This window comes from Magnolia sinica, chromosome 14, assembly GCF_029962835.1.
Source record: "Magnolia sinica isolate HGM2019 chromosome 14, MsV1, whole genome shotgun sequence".
NCBI lineage: Eukaryota > Viridiplantae > Streptophyta > Magnoliopsida > Magnoliales > Magnoliaceae > Magnolia > Magnolia sinica.
Genome location: NC_080586.1, coordinates 81,840,174 through 81,859,740, shown reverse-complemented (window position 1 = coordinate 81,859,740; position 19,567 = coordinate 81,840,174). Strand labels below are relative to the sequence as shown.

The 19,567-nt window shown below is 39.6% G+C and overlaps 1 protein-coding gene across 1 annotated transcript in view; it reads right to left on the bottom strand.

Moving 5' to 3' along the window:
• Positions 1-691: 691 nt before the first annotated feature.
• Positions 692-19,567, bottom strand: part of LOC131224741 (signal peptide peptidase-like 4) — a 32,978-nt gene continuing 14,102 nt past the window's right edge. Inside the window, exons 7-14 of the mRNA XM_058220062.1 lie at positions 17,032-17,066; positions 13,241-13,397; positions 9,962-10,015; positions 7,899-7,991; positions 6,905-7,047; positions 5,795-5,865; positions 2,725-2,808; positions 692-1,092 (exon numbers count right to left, since the gene is read on the bottom strand). Of these exons, the coding sequence (XP_058076045.1) occupies positions 986-1,092; positions 2,725-2,808; positions 5,795-5,865; positions 6,905-7,047; positions 7,899-7,991; positions 9,962-10,015; positions 13,241-13,397; positions 17,032-17,066 (744 nt within the window). The 3' untranslated portion in view covers positions 692-985. The remainder of the gene's footprint in view (positions 1,093-2,724; positions 2,809-5,794; positions 5,866-6,904; positions 7,048-7,898; positions 7,992-9,961; positions 10,016-13,240; positions 13,398-17,031; positions 17,067-19,567) is intronic.

Sequence of the window (19,567 nt, the reverse complement as noted above, 5' to 3'; positions counted from 1 at the left end):
CTATTGCGGGACATAGGTTTTTCATACCTTTTAATCAACATTACGAGACAGATATAGGTTTTTCGGAGGTTTTTTCAATAAATAAAAAAGTTTAAAAAAAAAAAAAAAAAGAGAGACCATAATGGCCATTACGGGGGCAATTGTTCCCAACCATACTTCAAATCAGGTTGATGTTTCCAACCTAACCCAACCTGAGGAACTTGACAACCCAAACCAATCTTGGGTTGGGTCAATCAGTTCCAGGTTGACCCAATCCCAAGTTGGAGTCCCTAGTTGTACACTTGCTATCGTCAACCCAAAAATCAGATTGGTTGAAGAATAATGACCTGTGGACACTTGTTTGATGAAAATGAGGATCAATGGATATTTTACAATTTTAACAAATGCCTACCAATCCGTCAATTAAATAATACATCTAAATGAACCATTATTTAGACAGTCTTAACTTATAAATTATTAGGGCCCATGCTACTTCGACACCTGTCAATTAAGTACCAAGAAATTTTTCTTTAAAAAATGTTTTGTTTTGCCAAACAGAAAATTTGAAAATGGGCTCTAAAATTTCTAGGAAAATCTTGTTGAAAAACAAATAGGGAAAACAAAATTCCCTTTCCCGCAGTATCCTAGAAATGAGGTTTCCCAATAAACACTATTTACATTCCCATATGCCTGGCACAATCCAAACAAGCTCTTAAAATTCGCAAGTACGTAATTTTCCTTTATATTATTACTACAAGTTGGAGAATTTCGTGGGCTCAAAATAAGTGCAATCCATCATTTTAGAATCACAAGACATTCAAGTACATACAGTTGGAATATCTACGCACGCAACCGGTTCTTAGATAGGCAGTGGTGATTTGTTTAGACACTAGATTGTCTAGATTCTTTTTGTTAAAGCTACAACAACTAATTTCTCAATTCTTAAGCTCACTGTCGCATTTCTTCAGATTTTCTACTACATATTACATTACAAAGCATTTTTTTTCTATTGGGCGGTGACGGGATGATGATGTGGACATACCCTCTCTGGTTCTCCTTTACTCCATAGATTTGCCAGCTCACCTCTTCTCTTCCCCAGAGTCAAACAAGTGCCTGCACCAAGATTAAAAGAGTCAGACCAAGCATGGTCCTAAAACTCAGGTGACTCGATTAGGAACTCAGCGGAGTCTAACTCAACTAGATATCGAGCTGAGTCACTATGAAATCCTGCTTGCCAGTACGACTCAGTCTAGACCCAACAAGGCTCGTCGGGTTCGCCGACTTGGTCAACTCAAAGCGGCCATGCTGATTCTAGCCAAGTTACTCTAATGAACATTTCAAACTCGCGACCTCTACCCAATGAAGCAAACACCTGTAACCACCATTCAATGGACCATGCCTCCATTGGACCATTAAGTTACGGTCCAGCCAGTGGTCAACTTCCAAACCTTTCATGTGTGTGCAACATCCAACCTTCCAATAGGTTCGGCCTTATCATGAGGATAACCTTGTGCAAAAATCAGCCATCTCCACTCATCAAGTGGACCACACTTATATTTTTCTTTTCATCAGTAGCTAGGTTGTTTTCTATGATGCAGCATCTGATGAATAGACAGCTGACTTTTGCACTAGGTGATCACCATGGTGGACGGTGGACCAGCCTATTGAAAGGATTGGATGTCACATGCACTTAATAGGTTGGAAGCTATCCACTGGGTGGACCTTACCTTGTGGTCAAACCAGTTGGACTTGATGCCTTCTCATTTAATTTTATATAACACCTTTTTCTATTTTAAATACTCATATAAGTATGCAAAGTCAAGTGAACACTCGATCATGTCGTTGAGTTGACCCAACCTGTCTAGAGATAGAGTTGAGTCGAATCGAGTCAGGTTTTAGGGTTTTCGAAGAGGCTCTGCACATGCAAAATCTAGCATAGTCATCAGAAGGGGCCCACCATGAAAATGCCCTGGCCCCAAAATGGGTTGGTTCAATTCTTAAAGTGGGTGTGTTTATGACGAAAATTTGACCATTGATCACTTCTTATAGCTATCCATGTTTCTTGTATTAGTGTGCTCAACCTGAGAAGTGGGCTAGCCTATTTTTTGGGCTACAGCATGTTCATGGTGATCCACACCTGACAAATGGCTTGCCATCTTTAACACATTTGGCATGCCAGGCCACAGAGATCCTCTTCAATCCTCTTTACAAGCAAAATGGGAAACTATAAGTACCAAAAACAGCTAGAAAGAAGAATAGCCTAAAGTCTTCTCAGAAGAGAGCCATTATTTACAACCCCTCTTCTTGACAGATGCACCATTTTGTTCTATCTGGGAGTTTATATGATACTCAGGCAGAATATGATGCTTGATACGCAGGCACTCAGATATTGTACGTGTGGCATATATTAACTGAAGTTAAACCAACTAATTCATGGGCACTTGTTTGTTGCAACTGGAGTGTAAGGTATTTTTCATTTTTATTCATCCAGTTAGTGTCCACCAATCAAATAGTCAAATAATAAAAATAAAGGTAATTTTTTATTCATGATTCATCTAACTGGGAACCATAATTTGGACAGTTTAATTTGACTTTCATGTAGCTAAGTGCCAGCGTATCATCCATCACTCTTCCCGAGTATCAAAGTTCTCATATCTATCAAATAGGGTGGGGGCAAATATCAAAACCCTTTTTCGAAAACACCAATCATGCCTGTTATTGCAGTTAGTATGATGTACCACCTACCTAATGTGAAAGGAACAATGTAGAGAAGAGCTGGTTGCCCGTGCCCGTCCATCAAATTCAAAGCGACGTAAGTAATAAGAAGACCTGCGAAATCATGCACCTTAAAGAGTTGAGAAACAGTGATAGGAAGTACTTAGAAAACAAAATATGGGACATTTGCTATTTAACTACATAAGGCAGTGTTTGGATAGACCATTTTATTTAAATTGAAATAGTAAAGGCTGGTTTGGCAGCATGTATTTGAACTCAGTGGAATTGAGAGGATTTTAGTCCACAAGGAATCAAGTGGATTTGAAATCAGAGCTTTGAGGGAGTTCAAAAAGAACTCTTTTTGGAGGATTTGGATTCCTCTCGAACCTAAATCCCCCCAATTCCTAGCTACAAAACGCCCAAAAAATAGCAAATCCCTCCGATTCCAACCAAACAAACCCCTAGTTCAGAAGTGCAAATGACCAGATTGTTATTACATTTTGTAGCATGTATTCATTTCATGATGAAGGACCCAGCCTGAAATTGCAATTGTGTTGCAATTAGATGGGACTATATATAAGCCATGTCACGGCCAAAACTTTTCCTCCAGGAAAAAATATAAAAAACTATTGGTAGAATTTTAAAAAATAAAATGTGAGGAACACAATTACGTGTTCCTTCTTCTTTTTTTTGGGACATGTATTTAATGGTGTAATGAGCCATTCTTTGAAAAGACAGGTGTCTGTTAGGAGGGGTCAGCTTGAGCTTCTGAAAGTCGGCCAAATAAGTCCTAATCCAACATGCATCAAGCATGATTTGGTGGATTAAGGCACTTTACATATAAATACAACAAAACAAAGATAGAATATGGGGGAAAAAATGATGGTTTACACCTTTCAATATTTTCCCAACATGGTCTACTCAGTACCCAGCTTCCATTCATCGAATCTCACTCAAATTGTGTATTGATGTTCATAATAATCCTGTCTGGTTTAAACTTAGTTTCTAAGCTTCCTCCATGGTTGAAATAAATAAAGAAGTGGAAAAATGATTGAAATTTTGAAAATAAAAATTTTCAAGATGATGGTTTACCCCTTCTTTTGATATTTCCCAAAATGGTCCACCCCACTTCGATTCATTGAATCCCACTCAAATTTTGGGCATTGATCCTCAAAATAGTCCCATATCAGGATTAAAAGTTTCTAAGCCTCCTAAATAAATGTTCAAAAACGTGTGAAATTTTGAAATGAAAATTTTCAAAAAGGACCATAACAGTGCCAACCCATTCATTCTTGCATCGCATGATGGGTGACAATTTTCCTTCACATAACATTTGTAATTCCTTTAACGGGGTCAACTATTTCTGTCGCGCAACGTCCGTAATTCATTTCACAGACTTTACAGCCACAATGAAACCATTTTTTTAACACCAAATGTCCAAATTGCATTTGAGTTATTGTCAAATAGGACTTGTAATGCAGGGGCATTTTCACACTGGGCTCGAGTGGGGTCGCCTGTTGGATGCAGGGGCACACTCAGGGTGGGTGACCCATGCGATTTGGGGCCCACGGGAGAGGTCTCGTGTTCGAGACTCCTTACCAGGGGTGAGTAATGCGCATTTCACATCGGGCTCGAGTGGGGTAGCCCGTGGGATGCGGGGACACACTCGGGGTGGGCAGCCCATGTGATTTGGGGCCCACAAAGGGGGTTCGGCCGAGGTCCTAACCCATGAGATGTGGGGCCTGGGCTATGAGATAAAGGGATTAATTCGCCATACTCTAACAGTTCGAGCTTTTAGAGCAAGTGGTTAATTGTCCTACATCAACTTGGCAGGAGTGCCATTGCAATCTGAGGGCTATTTACCACAATGAATACTCAGAAATATCATTACAATCCAGTCATCTATATAAAGAGAGATGCTCACACACAACTAGTACGTCCAACAAGTTGGCATGTGGAGCCCACCATGGTGTTTGTATGACGCGTAGCCTGTCTAGCAAGGTTGTCCCACCGTGAAATGGGATGCTCCAAAAATCAGGTCAATCCAACCATGAAAATGGGATACCCCATGGGAATATGGAGTCTTTTGGGAGCTTGTTCAAGGTTTTCTATGGTGTGCCCCACCAGATAGTTAGATCAACCTGATGGACACGATGTCACACAAACAGCATGGTAGGCCCCACATGCCAACTAGTTGGACGTAGAACTAGCTGTGTGCAAGTGTACGATTTGGATACTCAATTCAGTTGGAAGCCATGAAATTATCCAAATCAAACCTTACACTAACTTTCAGTGCACCTGTATAGCCCATATGACCTCAATGCCATATCTCGCCCAGATGTCATGAACATTAACAGTCTTTGGAGTCATGTGATATGTGAGACAATTTCTTGTTCGAGCCAGCATTATGTACAAGTGGGGCCCACCTTTCAATGATGAAAAGGCATTCAAACCGCATGATTGGTGGATATTCTTCCCATTGCCAACATACCGGCCACCGGGCTACATTTTATTTTCAACCATCCATTTCCAGCCCTAAGATCAGGATAGCTAGGATTATCCAACAGAGGAGTGCTGCAGTGTCAACCATCTTAATTGGGGGACTGCTATATGACAGAAAGGTGCACTGAAATGTAGGGAATGCTGCATTGAACAAAATCAACTAGCACAGGCTGAGAAATGCACGCCCCTCTTCTTGATACATCCAAAATATCTCTTGCCCATAGTTTTAAGACTCGGACGAGTCTGACACAGCTCATCCAAGTCGAATCGGACTCGGTCGGACCTGATCCAGTTCAATACCACAAGTCAACCCCTGAGTTGCCCCCAACCCAAGCGAGTCACAACTTGGCTCAGGGACAAACGCATCAGGTGAAGTTGCCGAGTCCTTTAACCATGCTTTTGCCTAAATACTACTATGGAAAAATACAAGGCATGGCTCTGAAGGAAGCAGGGACAGATTGGTCTCGTAATTTGCTTTAATATCTAAATAACATCATGAAATACTTTTTTGTCATTTGACTTTTGGATTTGCCAAGGACTACACAATTCTTGTAAGATGATAATCAGTAAAATGTGCAGCATATATGCAATTCCGTACCTGAGCCATATGCCACCATTGACCACAAGAAATATCCCGCTTTTAGATTCTTTTTCGCAGCCCAATCATACCTGCAGATGTGACCCACATGGAAATTTGAACTTGGAGCATTGCAACTTACAGTGGCACAACGGCATATTTCATCTTCTAGCTATTTAATCAGGGAAAGGATCTGGAGTTAATCAAGAGATATCACCAGTTGGATGATCCTAGCCACCAATTGGAAGACTCTTGCCCATTGAACTTTCACTGTTGGCGAGACTTTACTCAACTTCCTAATTGTAATACTCAAAAGCTGTCCAATAAATAGCCAGGATTCTCGACCAGTGTAATTTTTAAAGCATGCCTCATTCATAGTACAGATCAGGAGATGAACAGTGGGGCTGCAACTTGGTTCGGTTCAACCGAAACCAGACTGGCCCAACCCGAATTATGGTCAGGCTGGGTTGAGTTGGGTTGAGTTGTGTAAAGTCCTTGGGTTGGGTTCGGGTTGCACACATTCAGGTTGGGTTCTGGCTGCACAAATTCAGGTCAGGTTAGGTTGGGTTGGGAATAATCACATGTATCTGGGTTGGGTCAGGTCAGGACGCATCGAGTTCGGGTTGAGTACAGAGGAATTCGAGTTGGGAACCCCTGGTTGGAATCTGGGTCAGGTCAGGTAGCGGGTTGGCTCCTTTTGAGGTCAGGTCAAAGTAGGGTTGATCTGCAGCCCAACCCAAGCCGCCTGAGTTGCACCCCTAATGAACAATTAGGATCCCCGTATGTGTCCCGGAGGTATGGAAGTGGTTGATAGTAAGATACCAGAAACTGAATAATGATGACAGGCAAGTAACTATTTTCTCCTCAATAAACAAATCATTTGGAATTTGAGAAATCACCAAAATGGCAAAATCACAAACTGAAGAACATCAAAACAATAACATAAGGCAACCACACAAGTTTAAGGGTGCACCAAATATCACAAAACATTGTGAAATTTCACACCAAATTAGACTGACTGATCATGAAATGTGACAGAATTTCATGATAGTTGATGCAACCAAACGCACTCTCATCATGGAATAGAAAGGGAAAAAGAAAAAAGAAAAAAAGACAGATTAGAATTTGAACCTCAAAGTAAATGCTATGAGCAATCCTGGTAGAAGGATGTCACCAAATCCAATGATGCTGTAACCACCCCATGGATCAAACATGCGTGGAATTTTCAGTAGCATAGGTATGCCATCCTCTCCACTTTTATCACCCCGAGCTACCTACAAAGAGCACATGGACCATCTAATCCATAACATTCCAATACAAATGGCTCAGAAAGACAGGGCACTATATGATTCTCAACCCACAAACTATACTCAGGTCTTCAGCTTGTTAGTGTGGAGCCATGGTACGTTAATCCAGCACACTCGTCGGTCGGACCCCACAAGATGGACAATGCCCCATCTGGAAGATTGGACACCAGCAATCATGGGCCATTTTTTTAAAAAAAAATCGAATGCACACCAATGCTGCCTTCCTCTTCTTGACTGTCTATTTGCAGGCCACAAATCAAAAGGTTAGGATTATCTAATTAAGGAAACCTTTGGGGCATGGTCCAGCCAAAGTGAGGTCTAAGTAACCAAACATTTGGATCACTGAATTGCAGGCCCCACTAGTAAGACTGAAACTCCGAGTACATTGTGCAGAGGGAAATGTTCTCCCAGGAACTCATGAGAACCCGTTGAGAATCCAATCTAACGGGACGTCTATGCAATCTAGTCCATATAGGATCAGGCAAAAAATCAGGCTGTTTGAAACTCAGGTGGGCACTGGTGCAAATCAAGGTTGGGCATCCCCTTCCCTTTTGTTACCTTTGCTGGGACCCACCTGAGTTTTTGTATTGCCCTGATTTCTGGGCCCTAGGGGTATCATGAGGTGATGCATCTGATGGACAGATTGGATGTTGTGCACACATCATGTAGGATGGGTTCTCCAAAGGTTCATGAGAACTAGTTCCTACAAGAAAATTTCTCAGGGTGCATATCCTTGGGTCAAGGATCCTATAATTCCCTCTATAGAGAAAGTATCATTATTATTTAACATAACAGCAGACTAGTCCTTAAGTACTTACCACAATCATCACACTTTCATGGAACAAGCTCTTCGAAACAAACACCCAAAAGATGTCATACAAGAAGGCACAACTAAGAAGCACCGTGCCCACCTGATTACCAAGAAATATGACGAATTAAAGATCATATGGTAGTGATGTTCATTGAGCATTAGCAGAAGTAATTGCTTTTTGCACTACAAGTTTATGAATCCCAAAATCCTTGTCCAAGATTGCCATTGGCGTACCGGGGATGCAATTTCCATCGAGTAAACAACAAAGCATATTTGAACAACTTTATCTTTCAAAAAAAAAAGGGCATATTTTATCGCCTTTATTAGTAGTGGAGTTTCTAGTTAACATTTGAAAACAACTGTTGTTGATGGGTGGTGGAACCAAAGCAACAAATCTTGTTCCCAGCAATTTACCGGCTCTGAAATTTCTTGAGAGATTTTCAATTTTGGAGATTTTCCTTGGGAGGTTATTGGGAAAATCTTGCCAAAAATAATAAAATAAAAATTCAAAAATATTAATTTAAAGTTATAAATAAATTTAAACTGTAAATATATATATATTTATATAAATAAAGTCCTTAAGGTTTTTACTGTTTCACCTGTTAATATCATGATAAAAACATGGCAGTTTAAAATCTGCTGCAATTTTGAAAATCCCAAGATAATATCATTAAGTATATTTTTCGTAAGTTGTTTAAAATCTCAGCAATATTATATGTTATTTGCAATGACATAGTTTTGATTGACAAGATGAGGGAAGGCTCACAAAGCTAGGTTTCTAGAGTGATGCTTTACAATCTAAAGGATTTAAAATTATCCAGAATAAAATAGAGTTTATGCAGTGCAATTTTAATAACAATAAGAGTGAAAATGAGGAACTACTTAAGATAGCTGACCAAAATGTTAAAGAACAACATATTCATAGGATGTAAAGAAGCATGCGATTGAGGAAGGATAGAATTAGAAAAGGATGCACTTGAGGGAACCTAGGAGTAGCACTGATAGGTAATATGATGAGGGAAATTAGAGTTAGATGGTTTAGTCATGTTTAATAGATGCAAAGATTTGTGCCGGTTAGGAGTCAGTTGTACAAGTTTAAAGCTAAAAAAGGGCAAGGGAAGGCCCAAAAGGACAAGGACGGAGATAATAAGAAAAGACTTGATGACTTATGTTCTAACTAAAGATATGGCCCTCGATAAAGTGAAATGGTGGAACAGGAATCATGTAGCCGATCCCAATTACTTAGAATAAGGCTTAGATGATGACGATGATGATGATGCGTGACACAGTTGGCTAGGGCATGTCTCATAACTTCTGAGTAATTTGACATCAAAGGTTCAAGCCCCCCTCATTGTATTCATTTAAAGTGCAAAGAAAATCAGGGATGGTCCTGCTAAAGAATGGGACGTTGATTGGGATTCAAGAGCTTGAAAGGAGGCGTAAAAGGACGCAGATCAAGGTCAAGAGAAAGGAAAAGAAAGTTTATTTACTTAGCAAAGATAGGGCCTTAGATAGGAAAAGTCTTGTACGGTAGGGCCACCCACGTGACATCTACCGTTTTGATTGCAAATCAACCTTGTTGCATGGTCCACCAATGTGGCATGCCGACATGTACAACAAAGGTTTTGCACAACATTATTGACAGATGTAATGGCTAGACCCAAAAATGATAAAATTTGGCGCGTATCAAACCTATATCAAATGATATGGACTCACAAAAATCCCAAGAAACCCTCCCTCTCTGTTTGTGTGTGTGTGTGTGTGTGTGTGTGTGTGTGTGTGTGTGTGTGTTTAATACGTATTCAATGGTGTCTCAGACAACTCTTCAATAACAATGTTCTCTATCGGCTCGACCCAATGAAAGTCAAGCAAATAGGCCCTGATTGAGCACAAATTCAGCATGATTTGGTGCAGTAGGACCCATTACATATAAAGAAAACAAGAGGAAGAAAAATGAAAAAAGCATATCTAAGTAATTTTACCAATGACAACTCAATAAACTACTCAGTAAAATATGAACAATGTGAGCCATCAAATATTTCTCATAATAAAAGCTAAGTGGAACATTACCTTGAGATTAGGTATCCGGACAATCTGGAGGACAGTAATAATCAATGCGATACCCTGTTTAAAAACAGATTAATTAGTACCTTTCCACTAATTTTTCTTGCAAAATGAGTTCTCCACAAAAGGGAAAAAAAAAATGTTAGAGACATATATCAGAAGATACAAATAATATCTAAACAACATGCCACCAAGTTAGAAAGTCACTACAGTTTAGCACCTACTTCAACTTGAAGCAGTTAGGATGCTGTTGTAAGTAGCGTTCAGAATATCATTTTTTAATATCATATCAGACCTAGGGAAAACAAATCGGGTGGCTTGGGCTGGGTTGAGGATCAAACCAAGCACGACCCGACCTCAAGATGACCAAACCCGCAACACAATCCAACCTGATTTCCAGCCCAAGGTGTCCAACCCAAACCAGACCTGATTTCCTCTATAGTCAGCCCTAACCCAACCTGAATGTGCTTAGCCCAACCCAAACTGATAACAAATTGGGTTGGAGTTTTCCAACCAACCTATGGTCTAACCAAAGTTTATGGCTCTTGATAAAGTGGAAAGGATTCATGTAGCCAACACCAATTAGTTTGAATAAGGCTTAGATGATGATGATGACAACGACAATGACGACAATGATGATGAATGGAATGGCAGAACATGTAGCTAGACCCCAATTAATTGGGATAAGGATCAAGATGATGATGATGATGATGATGATGTTATTGTTGGAGTTTTCCAACCTTAACACAAAGCGATGACCTGACAACCTGAACCAAACTCAGGTTGGGTCGGTCGGGTTCAGGTCTACCTAAACCCAAGTTGCAGCCCTAATCAAAACCTTGGGAAATAAATATGTTCATGTTTTTTTTTCTTTTCTTTTCTTTTTTTTTTTCGTAAATTCATAATGTCCATGGAACTATAAAAATCTTAGAAAGATAGTAGGATAACTAAAAGTTACTTTTATATGGATATGAAATTTGATTTCCCCAATGGTCACATAAATTTAATACATGATAAGATTTTATAAATAGAAATAAATTGGAAAAAAAAAAAAAAAAAAAGTTAAGTTAGGAGGCTCCCAATATATTCCCTTGATCTAAGCCAAAAATCTTTCTCAGCCCTTTGGCTTAAGATCAAGGGAATGAATCAAGATACATATCCTAAATGATTAGCTGCACTTTGAAATTCTGATTGCAGTAAGAATATGGTGCAAGATTAAAATAACAAAATGAGGATCCATAGATTCCACAACTTTTGCCTTTTGTGGCAACCCTGCAATGGTGGTTAGGCTCATTGCCGCATATTTTTACAGAATCATAGCAGATTGGATACAAAATAATATAATTTCTCTTAGAAGTGTGCTCCAGTAGTAGCAACACTAACATAAGCTTACAGTGGTACTAGATCACATCCAGCACATCAATCATATGTGTCACCTCAATAATCCACCCAGGTCTAAAAAATCAGCTCAGTACAGAACTCTCAGGTGGGCCACAGCACAGGGAACAACGTGGGAGGGGACTCCCACCCCTGATTTTCACTGGGGTCCAACTTAGTTAGAAACCACCTGAATTTTTACCCGACCCTTCATCCAGGCCAAATGAAGGCGTCTTAACAAGCTGTATTCCATAATACACAATACAGTGGAATCCCCATGCAAATCAAGGGTTGGCGTCCCCTCCCAACTTGTTCCCTATGTTGTGGCCCACCTGAGTTTTGGATCAGCACAATTTCTGGGTCATGGGAGTATTTTGGGGTCACGCATCTGATGGACTGGTTGGATGATGTGAACACATCACGTGGGCCCTACATCTTCCCAGTACCACCGTACCATGGGAGCACGCCTCTTTCTGTTAACACAAGATATATATCTCTACTCTATATGTGGGAGAACAGACTGACAGGGAAAAAAAATTGTACGAAGTTATTTTTCTTTAATAGCTAAAGGCCTAAAAGTAATCCTTATGAAAGGACAGAGAAAGGATTTTAAACTGAAGAAAGGGCAGTTAAGTAACTTTATGCATAAATTGAGTGTTTTACTACAATTCATTGCTATAGTATGTCCAGATGCATTATAGTAGGATAAGTAGTGCCAAACAGCCATTAGATTTGAGGTTACATACAAGTATCCAAACCATTCATATGATATTATATATTGTTGATGATGATTCGTTAGAAATCTTCAAGATGGAAGATCCTGAACTATGGTTAGTCACCCACAGAATAAGACCTAAGAAGATGGTCCATATTCAAAGGTAAAGAGATTTTTGCGCTATCCATCAAAGGTTGAAATATTCTAATCAGGGAGCTTTTTGCACTATCCATCATTTGCAGTGAGTTCAGATCATTCAAACATGACCCAGATCCAACGGCTATAATCCTTGCATACCCCCAACAATAGGAGGCTATGTAGGGTAGCAAGTCTATGAAAGAAACTTGCTTTTTAAATCTACTTATCCTCCTCCCCACTCTCTCACGTCTTGCAAACCACTTCCTCTTCCACGCACCCTGCACATACGTCCGGGCAGGCGTGTGTGTGTGTGTGTGTGTGACCTAATCGCACCATCTACTTCACTCATGTACATCATGAGACAATTAGGCAAATGGGGTTGCAGATTCACATTCTAGGGAAGTGGTTCTTAAGATTATATATTATGTATTGTTACTATTTTGGAGTGTGTATTAGAGCTACCCACTCCGTCCTACCCCCAGTGTACCACTTACTGGAAGATGTAGTGAACTTCCTACTGTTCGTGTACCACATACAGGAGTGACCCACGACTAGTGCAACCCGGGCAGGTTGGGTTGGGTTGACGGTCAACCCAAACGACCTGAACTCAGGAGGACCCAACCTGCAACCAGATCCAACTGAATTTCCTCTATACTCAACCCACCCCGACCCGACCTAATCCAAATACTTGTGATTATTCCCTACCAGACCCAAATCTGCTCAACCCAAACCCAACCTGATTTCATTTCAGGTTGGCATTTTCCAACCCAAACCTGACCAAGGACCTTACCAACCCAACCTGAACTCAGGTTAGGGTTGACTCGAACCCAATTTGCAGCCCTACCCACAATCCAGGCAACCTTTGTTGAAAGGTTTTTTTTGTTTTTTTTTTTTTTTTTTGAAAGATAAAGAGACTTTATGTTTCAAAATGGGAAGAGGAGGAAATTAACTAGGTGGAAGGAGTGATCAGTATATCTATTGGACTGTGGAGAACACTAAATTCAATGAAAAACATGAATAAATGAATAAAAATGATTAAAATGTGATATACTTACAAGGATATCCTGACCTATCCAGGCAAAGGAGATTTTTCTTTTTACTGCCCAAACAACAGCAAATGCAATGCAGAATGGAGAAACAGCCAGTGTAAGGTAAGAAACAGCTCCAAAGAAGGGTACTTTAATAAACGATTCTCTGGCATTTTTAAACCACCTGAGATTTATATGCTTAGTCAATCCCTAGCCTTCAATAAACCAAGAAAAAATTTCATATCATGCATCAAAGCGAAACGACATTTTGGTTTATGATGGAAGCCTACAGGTAACAGTTTGTTCAATAAATAAAGGAGTTCAACAAGCAAATGTTCAGTATAGATTTATGCATCAGTAATTAATAAACATGAATGTCAGCTTACAGACACTGGATTAAAAATCAGGCATCATAGATAATAAGAAAGTATATGCCCTTCGAAGAGTATTTTAGATTGAAATTACAGCAAGAAGGGAAGAAATGTAATTTATCATCTTCTAAACAGGCAGTAATCATCAAAGACGGCATTGCACATCACCAAGCAAGAATGTGCTTGAACACCTCCAGAACATGGTTTGGAAATTGGTAATGATGCAGCCATAGTGGTTGTATACCAACTATATCAGAGGATCAGCCACCCCCAATACATGATATAGAGGCGAACTAGTCTGTTTACAGGCCAATACATGCCAATACGGGCTGTATCGATGCTGATACGTGGCCGGAATGGCAATGAAGGCCCCATTTCAATTTTTCCACTTGTTTCTTCATTTCAACCATGGAAAAATCTTTGAAAAAAACTCAATTTATTCTAGATCCAGGCTTATTTTGCCAATCGACACATAAGATATCAGTTTCATTCGATGAATCAAAATGAAATTAACCAATTTCAGAAAATTTAGAAGAATGGGAAAAATATCACTTTTTTACGCTTTTCTTCTTCTTTTTGTTGTATTTCAATATAATAGGCCCTAATCTATCAAAAATCATGCTTGATTTGTGTTCAATTAGGGCCTATTTGGTTGATCAAGCCGATAGAAAACATTATCATCAAAGATATGGTTTGATACACAAATGAATACATGCAAAAAACATTTGAAAAAAAAATAATAATAATAAAATTTGGTGCTTAAAAGTTTTCCAACTTTCCTCGTAAGTTTTCAAATTTTAAAGAAAGATTCCAGTCTTTTACATTTTTTCCTATTTTCCTATAATTTAAACAAAAACTAAATAATTAATTAATTAATTAAAAATTTAAATTAAAAAAATCAAAATCAAAATCTTTTAGCCCAAAAAGAATTTCTGCCTATATGGACCCTGGTTTTGGGCTCAGCCAATACAGCCCCTGATACCGATATTCAAAACCTCCCTCCAGAAATGTCACAGCCATCTAAATGTTAATGAACTTGAGGGTCATGAGTCTTAGCACAAATATTTCGTTTGGGCACAAGATTTCGTGCATGTGAGGCCCGACAATTCAATCAATGGCCCACAAATAGAGAGTTATGAAAAGATAAACCGATAGTCCACATTTGATGGGAAATAAACCAAAGATCAAAAGGTTAGGATCTTCCAGTCTAAAATTTTTGCAGTACAAGCAAATCCAAAACCATCAGATAACTGATGTAGATCATTGTACAACAGGTCCAACATGTACAGCATCCTGCGCCTTAGAAAATTATACACGCATTGATGTCAAAACCCTGTATTTCCTCCTAAATATTCTTGCAAACTAGGATAGTGACTTGCATGTTGAATGACAAAGGAGAATTACAATTGGAGATCAGTACGGTCACTGTGTAGAATATGAATGGCAGGCCCTGTGTCCATACAAATGGGTCCATGCTCTGGTGATCAAGATGGTTGATTTGAGGGGTCCATCATGCACTATGGCTTGAAAAGTAAATAAAATAAGAGGAAGAAGAAGAAGAAGACAAAGAAAGAGAAAGAGAGAGAGAGAAGAAAAGTAAAGAAAGGCCAACATAATATGACCATATCTTGGTCAAAAGAATAAATAATTCAATTCGGCCAAGATATAGTCAACACTTGGTTAACTCAACTCATCAAAAATTGAACAAGCCTTGCCTGTGTTTTATTTTTTCTAAAAAAAATAAATTTTAAACAAAAAATAAGGATCTTCTAGGAAAAGAATAAACCCTTATCTAAAAAAGGAAGAAATGGCCAAATAGGTACCTTTTTTTCTATTTTTCCTTTTTCTCAATCATTTTATATTTTTATTTATATTTTAAAATCTCAAGTTATTATCTTCGGGTCAACCCAACTCAACTTTCTTCATGTAGTGTCTATGGGTTTTTCAAACATTTCATGGACAGACCATGCCCAAACAAAATACCTCATGAACAATCCTAACCCTTCAATTGGATTTTCTGGTTGTAAAAGCATGGCCTGAATGTAGACGGACCCTATCACAAAAATCGCCAATGGGAAAATCCAATTTTAAGGCCCACAAATAGACAGTTGGAAAAAGAATGCAGCAAAGGCAGCAAAGGCCCAAATTTAACTGAGAGAGAGAGAGAGAGAGAGAGAGAGAGAGAGAGAGGATGATCTGCCTATCTTGGAGATTTTTGTGGCAGAGTCCATTCTTCGCGAGCCACTATGATCATCAGATCCTTCAGAAGAGCAGTGTGTCAACATCGATCCCATATAGGGATACAAGGGATCCCCGTACCCAAACTCAGGTAATATAGGTGGGTAACACAATACCAATTGATGGTGTTAACTGCTATTTTTTACCGGTTTGGAATTTCTCGTTTCACATTCTCCCTCCCTCCCTCCCTCCCTCTACAACAAACACCAAGGAGATTGTCTATAACAAACACAAGTTAGTGTCCGAAAAAAAAGATGATATCATCCTACAATCACATAGAGTGATTGCACCACTATAAAGAGTACTAATAACCTGCTGGCATCAGCAGCCGTGTGGTCAAGTAACCCTGACGCAGTGAAGATCCATACCAACCTGACATTCTCGTATTTAGAGTTTTAAGGATATTTTTCCAGGAATTTTTATCATTTTAAGGTATGTTTGCAAATTTCCTTTAGAAATTCTACAGAAAGTCAAGGTGTGGGGTTTTTCATCTTCCAGATCATCATGGAGCTTCTTTGATCATGTTGTTGACTTTGAGATGATTGTTCTCAAAATTTCATTGGGCCTAAATGGTGGCCACTAAAAACTGAGTTCAACTCTACTTAATCATACTTATGTATTAGAGTTTTTTTTTTTTTTTTGGTAGGGATTAAAAATAATCCTAATAACCAACAATATATATAATCTTTCTTTTAAATGAGCTTCCAAAGAAGCCCTTAATATCTGAAAAAGGTGAATCAAGCGGATCAGTTGAGACTCGAGAAATCTCCACAGGTTTTTTCTTTTCTTTTCTTTTCTTTTTTTTTTCCTTTTTTTTCTTTTTTTTTTTTTTGAAATTTTTTCAAGGTCAACCATATGAAAAGTTATTTGAGGCATTTGGGATGACAAAATGTGTCGTGCCAATGCGCATCAAATTGCCGGGTGCTCTTCCTGTTTGGCACAGTTGTGGTGGGATCTACATATATCATGTTATGGAAGATTGAAAAGATACTTGAATTAGATCATATATCCAACTCCCACCATACACATAGATATCATGCTTTAGACAGAGAAACAAAGCATGATAACCCCACCAAGAATCATATAACATGCACCCACAGATTACCAAAGGGAGAATCATAGTTCACTTTCGAAATTCTATCAACTCCAGTCATCTTAATAGAATCAAAGAAGGTGTGCACTCTGGAAAATAGGCGACAAAAGGCATACCTCGCTAACAAAGCCACCAAGCAAGTTTGTAGGCCCTACAGGAAAAAGAAACTACAAATGTAAGTTTTAAAAGATAAATAAGTTGTCACATTACCGGAAGATCGCAAGAATAGCATGTTATGTTAAACAAGAGGGGGGCGCTCCAGTGGTACTGGGCAGATGTGGGTCCCACGTGATGCATGCATAAAATCCCACCTGTCCATGGTATCAGTCAGCGTATGTTACCCCCAGGGCCCAAAAATCAGGCTGATCCATGAATCAGGTGGTCCAAAACATAGGGAACAAATTGGGAGGAAATGTCCACCCTTGATTTGCATGGAGGGCCCAACCTGTTGTGTATATAAAATCCAGGTCATGCAGACCATTCATCTCGTCTGGATGAAGAGTCGGGATGAAAATCCAGCTGTTTTGAATTCATGTGAGCCCCTGTGTAAATTAAGGGTGATCATCCCTTCTCCCACTTTTCCGTGTCGTGGCCCGCTTGAGCGTTGGATGAGGCTGAGTTTTGGCATATGGGGATAATATGCAGTGACGCATCTTGTGGACGGGTTGGATAGCATCCATACATCAGGTGGGCCCCACTACAGTGGTAACAGTACCACTCAAAAGCTCCCCTGAAAAGAAGCTTAGTTTTATTATATCTAAGCTTCTACAAATATCTGATGGCAAGTAATAACTGACACAAATGCATAATAAATTAATAATCAAACTTAGGCCCTGTTTGGCAGACACCTAAAAAAGAGTTCACCTCATTTCAGTTAACAGCAGTATCTCTAATACATATTATTGTTAGGCGTTAGCTATAATTGGGGATGAACTTCACCCCCGGTGAGGAGTCTCGAACACGAGACCTACCCACCCGGAGTGTGTCCCCGCATCCCATGGGCTACCCCACTCGAGCCCAATGTGAAAATGTCGCTGCATTAATCACCCCCGGTGAGGAGTCTCGAACACGAGACCTCCCGCTCTGATACCAATTTGATGCAGGACAATTAACCACTTGTTCTAAAAGCTCGAACTGTTAAAGCATGGTGAATTAATCCACTTATCTCGTAGCCCAGGCACCACATCTCATGGGTTAGGACCTCGGCCGAACCCCCTTCGTGGGCCCCAAATCACATGGGTACCGCCTCACATGGGCTACCACCCCGAGTGTGTCCCCCGCATCCCACAAGCTAACCCACTCAAGCACGGTGTGAAATGCGTATTAATTACCCCCGATGACGAGTCTCGAACACGAGATCTCCCCCGTGGGCCTTGTCCACCCCGAGTGTGCCCCTGCATCCCACAGGCGACCTTACTCAAGCCCGGTGTGAAAATGCCCCTACATTAATCACCCTCGGTGAGGAGTCTCAAACACGAGACCTCCCCCGTGGGCCCCAAATCACATGGGTCACCCACCCGGAGTCTCCCCGCATCCCACGGGCTACCCCACTCGAGCCCGGTGTGAAAATGCCCCTGCATTGGTAACCAGATCTTGTGGTATTAGGTTCAAAATATTCAAACTCCTAGCAATTTTCTCATCTTTTTGCCATATTAGATTGTTAGGAATGCTGATTCCATGTGCTCCACATTAAGTTACAGTCTAGAACAATCCTAACCTCTGATTTGTGGACACTAAAAATAAAATAAAAAAAAACAGAGAGAGACCAAGGCGAAGCAGCTTTCATTTTCATCTGTCCAATAAGTATCCAATAGCTAGATAACCAAATAAGGTTAATTTTTGGTTCCTGATACATCTAAACTGGTAACCATAATTTGGACTGTTTAATCTGAATTACTCATATCCACTTATGTAATTTCTCAATAATTCCCCAATGCCTAAGTATCATCCTTCACACACTGCCATGGAATCAAATTATTTTTCCAAGGGCACATTTGGATACATGGACTCGCAAAAGAAAGGGAAAAAAATGATTATCCAATAATGATTTACATGAGAACTATTAAAACATGGATTCAAATTTTTAGTTCTATGTTTGGGTGGCAAGTGGAAATTCTCATATTCCTCTCACAATACTCACCTAGTTTTTTCTTTACCTTTTTTTTTTTTTTTGAAAGATCTCACCTAGTTTCTTGTGCCAAGAATACAAATTATGAAAAAAATGTAACAATAGCTTGGTAGAATCTGCCTTTTTTTTTTAATCTATGCAAACAACACAAATCATCCCATCAAAAGAAACCCCTTTCCTTTTCTGCTGTTTGGCATGGAATCCATGGTTTCCAAACATAGCCTAAAGAGAAATAACATGGTTACCAAAAAAATAAAAAGATTACAGCCAGCTCACAGACCAGCCAAGTTGGACACGTTGACTTGAAAGAAGATTGCAGCATTTACATCTGAAACATTAACAGATAGAACACTACTGGATTTGCTGTCGGTACAGCTTCTATGGAAGAATTTGGAAGTGCCAACACAATAAGATACAGACATGCTACCTATCCAAAAGTATCTGAGTACCATAGTTCTTAGCATCATAGCATGCCTATTCTTGTAAGCATTGTAGCACAGGCATTGACACCATTGTAATATCTC